This window comes from Pristiophorus japonicus, chromosome 3, assembly GCF_044704955.1.
Source record: "Pristiophorus japonicus isolate sPriJap1 chromosome 3, sPriJap1.hap1, whole genome shotgun sequence".
NCBI classification, from domain to species: Eukaryota; Metazoa; Chordata; class Chondrichthyes; family Pristiophoridae; genus Pristiophorus; species Pristiophorus japonicus.
Genome location: NC_091979.1, coordinates 290,505,622 through 290,519,278, shown reverse-complemented (window position 1 = coordinate 290,519,278; position 13,657 = coordinate 290,505,622). Strand labels below are relative to the sequence as shown.

Genomic DNA, 13,657 nt, shown 5'->3' with positions numbered 1-13,657 from the left:
ATGATTGTTATACCTGTCAGAACAATAAGTCACATAATTCTCTTACTGTTTGAATTTTGGAGCTTGTCTTCTCATTAACAATAAATGCGATTTATATAAAGTAGTGTACAAGTTATATATTTCACATTATAATTAACAAGAAGTTATTATAATTTCTGAATGGCCCTAGCAAGTGATTTGGGCAAAGAATGTTCCTTTAGGACCGAGAGGTTAATCAAGAAAATAATCAGCCTGACGTTTTGAGAGACAGTTGTATCAAAATACCTTTCTTCACTTGCCCACCACAAATCATCCTTACCTTAACTGGGAAATTCACGAGAGAACTAGCGAGATTGCCTGTATTGCATTTGAAATTCAGATGTTGGGCTCGACGATACTCAGCCTCCCAATCCCGTCTACCAACGTCACGGATTAATGATCTTCCTGGATTCGGACCCAGTTTCTGGAAGGCAGTGCATGTCATGCCTGTGAAACTAGCTGGCTTGATCATAAAGGCCTCCAGTGCTATATTCATGGAAACCTGGTGAGAACATAGTAGACCAAAAGGAATTTCAATGAAACAAGCTCAAGGATGGCACATATCCCAAATATAGGCCACTTGATGTGGTAATTTTTTATTGTTGTGACTGTACGTTTTCTACCACTATCTTTTGCGATTTATTTTTATTTTTCAGTTTCAGGGAAAACCATGCAATCACAATGAGCCAATTCAGTATCATTAATTGCTAGCTGGCAGTCATCCAAGATGAACAGAAATTGCTCAGCATTGCATGACATTATGAAAGAAACACTGCTTTATTTTATTTACAGTCAGCATTAAACCTTACTTCATTTCAGCTTTAATGGACACAAGACAGAAAAGGTTCATTAAGACAAATCACAAAAGGTCAAAGATACATCTCTGAATATAAGTTACACAAAACAGGGATGTTATTATTGTCTGAATGACTAAACAGCAGAGTTTGCCTATAGAAATTGGACCGCAATCAGCAAAATTCAAGTTACCATGATTGCAGCTTGCATAATAAAATGACATTAACATGCAAAGTGCATTTTAATACCCAGTCTGCTTTGACAGAAAGATGTAGTCACAGACTAATATGAATTAACAAACAAGAAACATGGTTGGGGAGCCTGAAATATTGAACAGAAATCCTACCTGCAGAATGCAAATTGCTCCCCTTTAGTGAGAACATAAGAGGTTATAGGTTATAACTTGCATTGGTTCAACAGAGAAAGTGCAATTTTAAGTGTATATTCATGTGAACAACTTAATATTTAAAACCCTTCAGGCAAGAATATATTACGGCACCTCTCAGTGGTTTTAAATACAAACGTAACATTTTCTTGCCTGAAGGATTCAACTGTATATAACAAAACAGCTTTACATTCACTACTTTGAATCCTTAAAGCAGCTGAAGCAATGTTTTCGACAATTTGATTTTCAGATCTTGCTCAGACAATTCATGTTCCATATTATTTATCTATGGGGGAGAAATTCAGTGGTGCCCCATTTGGAGTGGTAACTTTTTCTAAATTAAGCTTTAGTGCCCCAGGAAGGAAGGGTGGCGGTAAATCAAGCGCTAATGACCTCAGTTGGGCACAAAGAGGTGTTACCACCAGAACGCTACTGAATTTCAGGTGACTTGCATTCAGCAATTGCCCTTGAATCCTTCACACTGGCTCATTCCAGCTCTTAAAGGGAAGGTTCTATCAAACTGCAGCTGCTCCTTTTCCTCATTCTTCTAACTGAACTCGAATTGACAACAACTGAGACACCTCATGGCTATGGCTGCTCCTAATCCAGATCGAAGGGAGAGAGCTCGTCGATTTAATGATGCGGCATTGGAGGTGTTGGTGGGGGCAGTTGAACAAAGGAGGGAATCACTCTTCCCGAAAGTGGGAGCAAGGCCATGTGGAGGGAAGTGGCAGAGGAGGTCTCAGTAATCTCAGTAGTCACATTGAATGCATCCTCACACAGTACCACAAGAAGTTCAACAAACTCAGTCGGGTGGTGAAAGTGAGTACATGCTTCAACAAGTCCTACATACCAGCATCTGAACCTCTCTCTATGCACATTGCGCAAACCTCCACTCCCCCACCAAACATCTGCAACTACTCAAACTCTCATCCTCATCTCACACCTTGCCTACATTCACAGCTATTCAACGATGGCAGGTTTATCTCCCAGACATATAGCTGGACTCTGACTCACATGCATTCCTTTCTTTTGCAGGCCAAGGTGGCCCACAATAGGAGGGAGCAGCAGAGGATAGGCAAGGGTGAACCTCAGCTCCAGCAGCTCTCAGACATTGAGGCATGAGTGCTGCGGCTCATTGGCCAGCAGCGGGTGGGTGCCGTGGCCTTCGGCAACATCGACCCCGCTGGGAGCCGCAACAGTGTCTTTATCCCCTCTCCTTTTCTCATCCCAGTTCTCCGTCACACCAGAAGGTTTTATCATTCCCTGCTCCATTCCTTCCCCCTGCCCTCACCTTAATGCGAGTCTTGTACCTTTATGCTTTCAGATAATCAGCCAGCAAATGTCCAGCCTGTCCCTGAGCCCCCCAATGACAGTGACGAAGGAGAAGAGTAAGAGGACCCAAGCACTGTGTCACACCATCTCTCACCTGCTGGCACCACCTCAGAGACTGCCACTACGTGTTTGTTAGAGGTTAGCTTAGTAGAGGGGTTTGCACTGGATGATGCACTGGGGATGAGCGGGCTGCAGCTAGGCCAAAGGGAAAGAATAGCTCAGGGGCCAGCCACCAGGAGGGAGAGTTCAGGCGTGAGTTCTGCTGCACAGGACTCAGATGAGGATCTTGATGGGGAGGCATTCACAAGAAGGGTAATGGCCACGCACTCCAAGATGATAGATGCAATGGCAAGGGTGCCCGAGAGCCTCTCTGCAATGGTAAGGAGCGTGGAGGAATCCACCTCCAACATTGCACAGAGCTCTGCGCACATCATGGAGCCCATCATTTCCAGTCTGCAGGTGGACTCCCAGAGAGACCGTGTGGATCCAGACCTCATGACCTGTGTCATGGGCGATGTGGCAGCATCCGTAGCAGTACAGGTATGAGCAACGCAGTGTCTTAGTGCTGTAATGCAGATAATGGTGGCTGGCATTGAAGCTCAAGCTGCTCTCATGCAGTCTCAGCTCGATGCCACGTGACTGTGGCGATCGTCGCTGGGTCCACCACAGTCGACCGAGGATCTCACAGTGTTGCAGCAGGCCACCAAACTGTGCTCCAGCAGATTGGTAGGGATACTGAGGCGCTGCCCCAGGGGAGTGGCAGTGGGTCAGTGGAGCAGGACCCTGCTGTCCTCTCTCAGGATAACAGTATTCCTGATCCTACCATTGCCACGCCACCATTGCACTTGTCGCTGCCTGTCACCTAGCCATGCCAGACTGCCGCCGCCCAGTTGGTGCAGTCTACAGCTGGGCATTTCAGGCCCAGAGCTGATCGAGGGCATCCTGCAAGGCTACCTGTAGTCTCTGGACCTGACACTCAGCAGCCTTCCACCAGCTGTGCTGCAGCTACAGGGGGACATACTGCATAGGAGCAGCAGAATAGTTAAGTGTTAAGAGATATCATCATCATAGGTAGTCTCTCGGAATTGAGGAAGACTTGCTTCCACTCCTGAAGTGAGTTCTTTGGTGGCTGAACAGTCCAATATGAGAGCCACAGACTCTGTCACAGGATGGACAGATAGTCGTTGAGGGAAGGGGTGGTGGGACTACATGTTAACGGAGTGGAAGATGCCTGTGCTTGAGTTCTTTTAATGTGGGGTGGTCGTTGCACACCGGTTACTACACGGGCTTAGCTGAGCGACGCCTTGATCCAGTGGCAAGGGGGTCCAAGAACACTGGAGACCAGGCACTGCTATATGGGCCTGGTTGCCTACGGCGAGATGTTGGCCACAGGCTCGGCGCTGGGTAGCGCCCTTGGTGGGAGGTGGTCTGAGGCCTGGTTGGGGGCAGGAAAATCTATCGATCTCAGCCTTGAATATACTCAAGGACTTGATGGCGAGAAATTCAACTCATTTGCACCTCCCATTAGCACCCCCATATTGGGCGGGAGTTTAGCGGCGGTGCTACGGCTTTGTGATCCGATTATATGGTTTTGCACAAGGGTGAATAGTCAATTTAATTGTTGTATCTATATGTGGTTGATGTTTGATGATGAAAATTTAATTGGAATATTGCATATTTTGCGTTGTCTCCCATTTCAGTTTTGGGGCTCTGCTATTAAATGGGGAATTGATGTCATGTTGGGGATGTGCAGACCAACCAGGAATTGGTCTCTCATCTATTGGAACAGAACTCTGATGAGGTGGTCGTGGACCACCCTTGCAGAAGGCCTTGAGGAAGCCTGCCTCTTCCATCGCTGCTGCTGCTCCTCCTCCTTCTTGTCCTTCTCCTCGTCCTCCTTCTCCTCCTCATCCTTGTGCTCATCCTCCTCCTCCTGAGGTGGTGGAGCTATGCCTGGTGGCAATGGCTGCACCCTCATGATGGCCAAGTTGTGCAGCATGTAGCAGATGACGTCGAAAAGGAACACCCGCTCAGCCGAGTACTGGAGGGCTCCGCCCGAGTGGTCAAGGCAACGGAACCTTTGCTTGAGTACTCCGATGGTCTGCTCAATGATGTTCCTGGTGGCAGCATGGCTCTCATTTTTAAGTGTTGGGCAGGAGCGTTGGGGTTGCAGAGGAGAGTCATGAGCCAGGTGGGGAGCAGAGAGCACTTATCTTCAAGCAGCCAGCCACGAGTTTGATGTGGTGGCTGGAAGAGAGTCTGGCGCAGGATGAATACATCATGGCTGCTGCCAGGATAGCGGGCCTTGACGGTGAAGATTCACTGTGTGTGGTTGCACACCAACTATACATTAAGCGAGTGGTAGCCTTTGTGGTTACGAATGCCTCAGGATTGTTATGCGCTGCCCACAAAGCGACTTGGGTGCAGTCAATGGCTCCCGGCACCATGGGGAAGCCCCTATCCTGGCAAAGCAACATGTATGCGTGTGCTGATTCTGCCTGGTGATGAGGAAGGAAATGTAGTTGACTCCTTCTATAGAGAGCATCTGTGAGCTCGCGGATACAGCAATGGATGGCAAACTGGGAGATGTTGCAATGTCTCTGTCTCCTGTTGTACACTGGAAGGATCCACTGGCGTAGAAATTAAGCAAGTTGGCGACCTTGACAACCCCCAAGAGTGCCGTCCTCCGCCTGGTCTGAGGCTCGAGGTCTGGTTGCAGGAGGTGGCAGAGCTCTGTGACCACGTCCTTGGTGAAGTGCAGCCTTTGAACACACAGTACTTCAGTAAAATTGATGTAGGACAACTGCTGCCGGAATACCCTGGGAGGGTAAAGCCTCCTGTTGAAAGTTCTATTGGCTCTCCTACCTCTGGCCACATTTTGCAGTCTTTCTCTGTGCGTCAGTTGCCTCCGACAGTGACCATTGAGCATGAAGACGAGTGCCAGCACAGCCATCATGAAACAATATAAATGTTGGAGTTTCAAATCTGATCTCAATGAAAGTCAGGAATCTTTAAGAGCCAGAACACTCCTTGAACGGCAAATCACTCAAATCGGTCGAAACGCCCGTCTGCCTTTTTGAAACGAAGAAGGAAACATTATTGGCCAACTAAAACTTCACCAGATGCAGGCGCCTTTAAATAGCGCTCCTCCAGCCGACATCTGACGTAAACCCAACTGCTGAAGTTGTCATATTCAGCGCCAGACGCTAAACGAGGAGGCGAAGGCCACTTTTTGTTCTGTGGCACTGCGCACGATGATGACGTCAGCATTGTCGGATGCAGCAGAACGGGGCGCTACGTGTTATCGTCGCCGCAAACCCCCCGAATTTAGAGGGAGGCACTGTTTTTGCCATGCCCAGTCACAAACTGATTTGTGCCCCATTAACACCCGGAGCGCTAACTGAAGGTGCAAAGTAGCCCAATTTCTCTCCCCATATATTAACTATGTTTGGATTGCTGACTCCAAATATCTGGGCTACATCTCAACATACAGTTTGTATAACTCCACAATAACCTGCATTTTTTAAAAAACATAATTAGTAAAGCTATTCAAATGGTTGATCCTGCTGGTGGACAAAGCTCAGGATTTGATGTTTATTTCAGCTGAAAGGACATCAAATAGACCTCATGTGTGGCACGTAGCTCTTTAAAGGTCAAAACTTTATAATCATTTATAGGCGAGGGGTGGCAATGTTTCAGTATTAGATAGAGAAAAACAAGATCTCAGGGCAATAATGAATTTTCTGGTTGGTCAACACAATCTCCGTAGAAGTACAATCTAGTTTATCAATGCAATTAAATGTGGAATAACAAGAACAAAAATGTGGGGTAACAAGTTTTTTACTCAAATGCAGGAGTAACCATTCAACCACCATTATTGATGACATAATTTCATAAATCTATACCTTTTCAATAGTGATTAAATATTTGACGAGTTTAAGTCTGTGACAATTTAAAAAAAATCTAATTTGGTGGCTGCCCCTTTAAGCCAACCATCATTTCTATGGGTTTCTGCCAATCTCCTGCCATAACTCCAGCAGCAGACCAGCAGAAGACCCAGGAAAACAGTAGGTGACACAGTTGTACCAGGTTTCCACCAATTTCTGGTTGCCCTGTATGGTAGGAACACCTGGACCACCCCTTACATGCACATGACAGAAAAGGGGTGGAGCCTGGGACAGGGACTCCCTAAGTGCGAGGTCCTGTCCCTTAGGTTGGATTGGGACCCAGTGTAGCAGTGGACAGTGAGTGAGGTGAGAGATATCTGCCTCCACAAGTTGGCTATGGGCCTCAGCAATGGGGTCCATACCAGGCAAGTAGCCTGGATCTCAAAGAAAATCATTTGTATTTTTTTGTTGAACAGGTTGATTGCCCTGCCTAGGAGGCCAAGGGGTCTGTGAGCAGAGTTGGGGAAGGGGGCCTGGAAACCCCCACCGAAGATGGGCAGATGCCAAAGTTTCAGGGCACATGTAACATGCGGACATGCATTACAGGTGTGTCTGAAGTGGCACTTGTACCTACCTGTCTCACTGAAATTAGATGCCATCCCACTGATCCTTCAAACTCCCGTGGCATTCGTGTTGAAAGGCACCAGTGGATGCCAGCCCACTGGAATCAAACTCCTGAGAATTTTTGGAGTTTAATGCTAGCTAAGCCAAAATTTTGCCCCATGCCTATCCTGTAACAATGTTACAAAGTTTCACCGGTTATAGATTAGAGAGAGGAATAATTCAAACATAAACAATACTATCCAATTGGTTTCATTTTTATTGACTGCTTCTTTTTTTAACTTACGGGAACAAATATTCAAAATCCAAGAAGTTTCCATATTCTTTGTTAAGATACAAAGGGACTGCTTCTGTTTCAATCATGGGGAGTTTGAAATCTCAAGTGAAACAACCAGTAGCCAGTTTGGAAAGGACTGATAGTTTAATATTTCTGAAAACAAAGGAGAAGTCCTGAGGGATAGACTTGCGACGTTCCCATCTGGGTGCTGAGCATCACCTGGATGGAGTGCAGAGAGGAAAGTCGGGCAAGTCGGAGGGCACACCCATTACAGAATCAGCTCGATTTCCTTCCATTCATTTAAACAGAAGGGAAATTACACGGTTTAAGGGGTACGGTAGCATCGTGGTTATGTTACTGGACTAGTAATCCAGGGAACTGGACTAATGATCCGGGGACGTGAGTTCTAATCCCACCACGGCAGCTGGGGAATTTAAATTCAGTTAATTAAATAAATCTGGATTTTAAAAAAAAGCTATTCTCAGTAATGGTGACCATGAAACTACCAGATTGTCGTAAAACAAAACAATGTCCTTTAGAGAAGGAAATTTGCCATCATTATCTGGTCTGGCCTACATGTGACTCCAAACCCACAGCAACGTGGTTGACTCTTAACTGCCCTCTGCGGCTCAAGTAGGCAGCTCACCATTACCCTCTCAAGGACAATTAGGGATGGACAATAAATGTCAGTCTTGCCAGCGATGCCCACATTCCGTGAACGAATAATTTAAAAAAGTTTCTGTTACTGCAAGGTGAAACTACCCACCAGATCTTCCGCTCTGTACTCCTCGCTGGCAAAACTTACCACCCAGCTGGGAAACACAAAATTCAGCCCTTTGTGTTCTAAAGAATGATTTACAAAGCTGAGTTCTATGCCGAGGCATAGAAGACAAGAGTAGGGAAGTTATGCTAAAGCTGTATACAACACTAGTTAGGCCACAGTTTGAGTACTTTGTGCAATTCTGGTCACCACATTACAGGAAGGATGTGATTGCACTAGAGAAGGTGCAGAGGAGATTTACGAGGATATTTCCAGGACTAGAAAACTTTAGCTATGAGGAAAGATTGGATAGGCTGTGGTTGTTTTCCTTGGAACAGAGGAGACTGAGGGGAGATTTAACTGAAGTGTATAAAATTATGAGGAGCCTAGATAGAGTGGATAGGAAGGACCTATTTCCCTTAGCAGAGGGGCAATAACTAGGGGGCATAGATTTAAAGTAGTTGGTGGAAGGATTAGAGGGGAGATGAGGAAAGATTTCTTCACCCAGAGGGTGGTGGGTTCTGAAACTCACTGCCTGAAAGGGTGGTAGAGGCAGAAACCCTCATCACATTTAAAAAGTACTTGGATGTGCACTTAAAGAGCCGCAATCCACAGGTCTATGGACCTAGTGCTGGAAGGTCGGATTAGGCTGGGTAGCTCTTTTTCGGCTGGCACAGACATGGTGGGCCGAATGGCCTCCTTCTGTGTCATAATTTTTCAATGATTCTATGATTTCTATGAGTCTCAGAACTTCAGTTTTTCTCTTATTATGAGTATATGAGGAGTTACATTGAAGGTTAGCTACTGTAAATTTAGAGATACTTCCATATTACCGTATTACTATATTACTGCTACTTAGGTGTTGATTTGTCTTTTGCAAAATAAATTTGCTTGATATTTCAAATATAAAATGTGAGTCCGGAGTGAAAGGCATAAGATAAACCCAGTACCGAAATGCAATTACAGGTTGGACCTCTCTGGTCCAGCACCCTCGAAACCTGACCAGTGCTGGAACAGAGAATTTTCCAAACCATGGGAGGTCACGCTGAGCCTAGTCTTACCGGTACCTGTAGACAACGTCCAGGCTCCTAAAGGCCTCCGCCACGCTCCAAGCTCAGGCTGCGAAACTCGGGCCTCACTCTCCGTGTAGAAATCTCTCAGCCATATTTGTTAATTAACGCGCTAGTTTGGTGCTCTTTTTTTTATAAACCTCCTCTCCCTCAGGCCCAGCTTCGGCACCTCAGTCAGCTGCCTGCCCTTCCCTTTCCTTGCCCGGCCAACTCACTGAAACGTGGAAAACCGGGACGCCATGCTCGCAAAGCGGCAATTGCGCACTGATCAATGAGAGCCAGGAAGTGCGGGAAACCAATGCCGATGCCAAACCATGGATGTTTCTGGACCAGAGAGGTCCAATCTGTCCTACATAAGGTTTGCTGTTCATTTCCCAAGTGCATTACTGAAAATTTACCTCAATCTCAAATCAAGAATAGACACTCTCAAAGGTACTGTAAGTTGCAACTCATTCATGAGATTGACCTAAGATGCAGCAGCCAAAATAATCTAAGGTAAAGAAAAGTTTAAAGAGACCAAAAAACAACAGTATTTTTTGAAAAATTAGATTGATGTTTCAATCCTACGTCCATTATACATACTGTACTTCAATATGTCAGAAATTGTTGTATTTTTTCGAAAATGAACCACCTTCACAAAAAGTGATTTGTTTCTTGTTGTAAAAAGGTGCTGCCTGTTTCTGCACTGCAATATAACACCTTACAGTAAACATGTGAGCAAAGCAATTTGATATTCCTAGTGAGTGCTGCATGAATTGAGGAGGTGTGGCCCCCTTTCAGCGGCCCATCACCATCAGTTGAAGGAACAATGGAAGATGAAAAAGACTCCAGACCCACTGCTTACGTCAGTAACCTAATAGGCTATGCACTGCCCAATCACTTGTCCCGGGCTCAGAAAGACCCCTCACCCATACATTTAATTTGTCCCAAGCCTGCTGTATCAAAGAAAAGACCTTGAATATGTCAACTCTCAGGATCTATTGCGAACAAAATGTAGAGAAACAGCTCTCCTGGCTCATTTCACTGAATAAAGGTTTGCCAAATATGTTTGTCCTACTGACACTGCTCCATTAACTCATTTGTAGTTCAGTACCATAAACGCTCACTAATGAACTGAACAGCTACAAGCTGAAGGAGTACTGTATTTTCTTTCTATCTGCACAATTTTTGAAAACTTAGTGAACCTCTTCATCCTTTCTGATCAGATCAGAACATGCAGCAGTGAAATAAATACCTTTGAAATACCCTGTGTATTGGTGGTCAACACAAGGCTCGAAATGAATTCCACACACTGCACGATTCGGGTACAAGCCTTCTCTTCATTCTGGGCCATCCAAAGTATGTGTTCATCCACTAGCATCATGTTACTGGCTATTTCTGTGATGGATTCTCCCAGCTGTGGAACAAATATGCTCAATTATATTTGGATGATTCATCTCCAGAAGTTGTTTTGTGCTGCAAACATAAATGTCATTTTTTTTTAAACTGTTACATTATCGTTCAATAAAAAAAATGAAGCTAAAGATGACCAGAAGTATCCATTCAAATATTAGCTTTACATTCTTTTTCTAAAATGACTGACTTCTCTCATTTTATAAGATTGTCAAACCAAAAGCAGCAAATCACATGAAGCAGTCAAGTTTTCAAGCAAACTGTCCGTTAATGTTCAGACCGAGTACAGAGTTAAGCATTTGATTTATTTTTGTTTGGATATAAATGGTGCAGTTAGACAACCAATACCCGTTTTATACTGGTACAATTTGGCAAAACCTTAATGTTATGGCGCCTCACGTGCACTGTCCCCAGATCAGGGAAATGTAGAGCTCTGCACATTCAAAAAGACAAATGAGAATGGTTGTGGTTGTTGGAGGCCAATCAGCACTGCCCCAGGACATCACTGTGAGAGTTCTTCAGGGCAGTGTTCAGCTGTTTCATTAAATGCCTCTCCTTTGTCATATGGTCAGGAGTGCAGCTGTTTGCTGACAATTCTAGAGTGTTTATGGCCCTGACCTGTGTGGGAATGTCAGCGGCAGGTCGGGGCCATAAAAGGAGCATACCACTGCAAGATACAGCGTGAGCCGATCCGGGAGGGCGACGGCTGTGAAGAGGACGTCATCATAACCCAGGTTGGTGATTGGAGCGTGGGCAGGTACAGCAGGAGCAGCGAGGTCGGGATGAAGGAGCAGCAAGAGATTGCAGAGCAATGTGATCGGGGCCCAGGAAAGGCATGAGTTCAGGGCCCAGAAGAGGCGTGGGCCCAGGGGCAGCACGGGCCAGCCCACACTGCGATGTGTGCGCACACAAGGTCTGTGCAGCAGAGCTGGTCTCCAGTCGTCTTGGTTAACCCTTGCCACAGGACCAAGACCTCGCACTGTCAAGCCCGTGTGGTGGCTGGTGTGCAATGGCCACCACACATTAAAAAAATCCACGCACAGGCATCTTCCACCCTTCAATATGCAGTTCGGGACCTGGAATATCAGATCCTTCATTGAAATACTTGTGAACTCATCCCTTTTTGGCGTGGAAGGTCATCCTCGAAATGAGGGACCGTCTAAGAAGAAGAGTTCAGTTTCATACAAAACTTGTGATAATCAAGGAGCCCCTGTCAGCATACAGCATGATCTGGACAACATCAAGCTTGAGCTGACAAGTAGCATATAATGGGCCAAAGATCGCAGTCTCTATGGGCGCGTACGGGTACACACACACCTGTAGATGCCCCACAAGTGCCGGTTCTCGGCGGGCAATGCACATGTGCCGAAATCCGGCACTTGCGAACTGCCAACATGTCTTTTGACAATTCCAACGCATCCCTGGGAGAAAGGCCTTCACGGGCAGAGATTTGGGCTATTTGACCAACTCTTGCCCAGCAAATGTCCTTCAACGAAAGAGTTTTAAAAGATAAAAAAATAAAATGTTGTCAATAATTTTTATATTAAGAACCCTGTCCATGAAGGTAAGTTTATTTTTACCACTATTAAAACATATTTAAAGAATTCTGAAAAATAAATTTTGACTAAAACATTTAATTAAATTCAATTTCAATTAATTTTAAATATGTGAAGTGTTTTTCTTATTTATTTAAAATGTTTGTGTTTTGGGGGGTATCCCCATACATAGAAATGTTGATCTCCGTACAAACGGAACTCACCATTATTGTGATTGGGGATATGCCATTTTCATTGGTTGGTCCAGCCCATGTGATCCCAGGCTGCACATACGCTCCTGGAATACGTGGGCCCCTGCGCTGGACTGCGCAACTAGGCCTCGGACCGCAAGTCTACGTTCCTCCGGGACAACCAGGTATTTTCATTTAAAACATTTTGGTCAGAGCCATCCACCCTTGGGAAGTTTCCGACCACAATTTCTGGCCCAATATTTGCACCATATAAATGCCTGGTCGTGACCATCTTAAACAATAGAAAATCCAGATAGCTCCCCTTGACCTTCAATGGCACCACCATCACCAAGTCCCCCACCATCAACATCCTAGAAGTGACACTGATTAGAAAGAAAGAAAGACTTGAATTTATATAGCTCCTTTCATGACCACCGGATGCCTCAAAGCGCTTTACAGCAAACAAAGTACTTTTGGAGTATAGTCACTGTTGTAATGTGGGAAATGCAACAGCCAACTTGCGCACAGCAAACTCCCACAAACAGCAATGTGATAATGACCAGATAATCTGTTTTTGTTATGTTGATTTTTATTGCTGCAGCATGATTTCTAACCTCTTGTATTTTAAAAGAAAAGAAAGAAAAACTTGCATTTATATAGCTCTTTTCATGACCGCCGGATGGCTCAAAGCACTTGTCAGTCAATGAAGTATGTTTTGAAGTGTAGTCACTGTTGTAATTTGGGAAACGCAGCAGCCCAATTTGTGCACAAGCAAGCTCCCACAAAAACAGCAATGTGATAATGACCAGATAATCTGTTTTTGTTATGTTAATTGAGGGATAAATATTGGCTAGGGCACCGGGGATAACTGCTCTGCTCTTCTTCGAAATAGTGTCATGGGATCTTTTACGTCCACCTGAGAGAGCAGACCGGACCTCGGTTTAACGTCTCATCTGAAAGACGGCACCTCCGACAGTGCAGCACTCCCTCAGTACTGCACTGGAGTGTCAGCCTAGATTTATGTGCTCAAGCAGTGAATGAGTACTCTGCGATGAATGGTTCACCTCCCGACTCCTGAAGTTCTATTCACCATCTACAAGGATCAAGTCAAGAATGTTATTTAATATTCACTACTCACCTGATTGAGTGCAGTCACAATAACACTCAAGAAGCTTGATACCATCTATGATTGATGTCTGTGTCACCAGACTTTAGATCCACCTCCTCCATCATCAGTATATATTTGCTGCTGCATATATATATCAGGATGCATTGCAGCAACTCACCAAGGTTACTTCGACAGCACCTCCCTCCCACGGCTCCCACGATCTCTAGTGTAGCAATGTCGTAAAAAAATTAACACCTCCAAATTCCCCTCAAGTCACACACCA

The 13,657-nt window shown here is 45.2% G+C and overlaps 1 protein-coding gene across 2 annotated transcripts in view; it reads right to left on the bottom strand.

Moving 5' to 3' along the window:
• The window catches only part of LOC139260324 (adhesion G protein-coupled receptor A3), an 841,088-nt gene that overhangs the window by 245,669 nt on the left and 581,762 nt on the right, over positions 1–13,657 (bottom strand). For both annotated transcript variants that reach the window (XM_070876798.1, XM_070876800.1), the window contains 2 exons: positions 10,383–10,544; positions 299–520 (listed from right to left, as the gene is read on the bottom strand). In XM_070876798.1, coding sequence (XP_070732899.1) covers positions 299–520; positions 10,383–10,544 — 384 coding nt within the window. The remainder of the gene's footprint in view (positions 1–298; positions 521–10,382; positions 10,545–13,657) is intronic.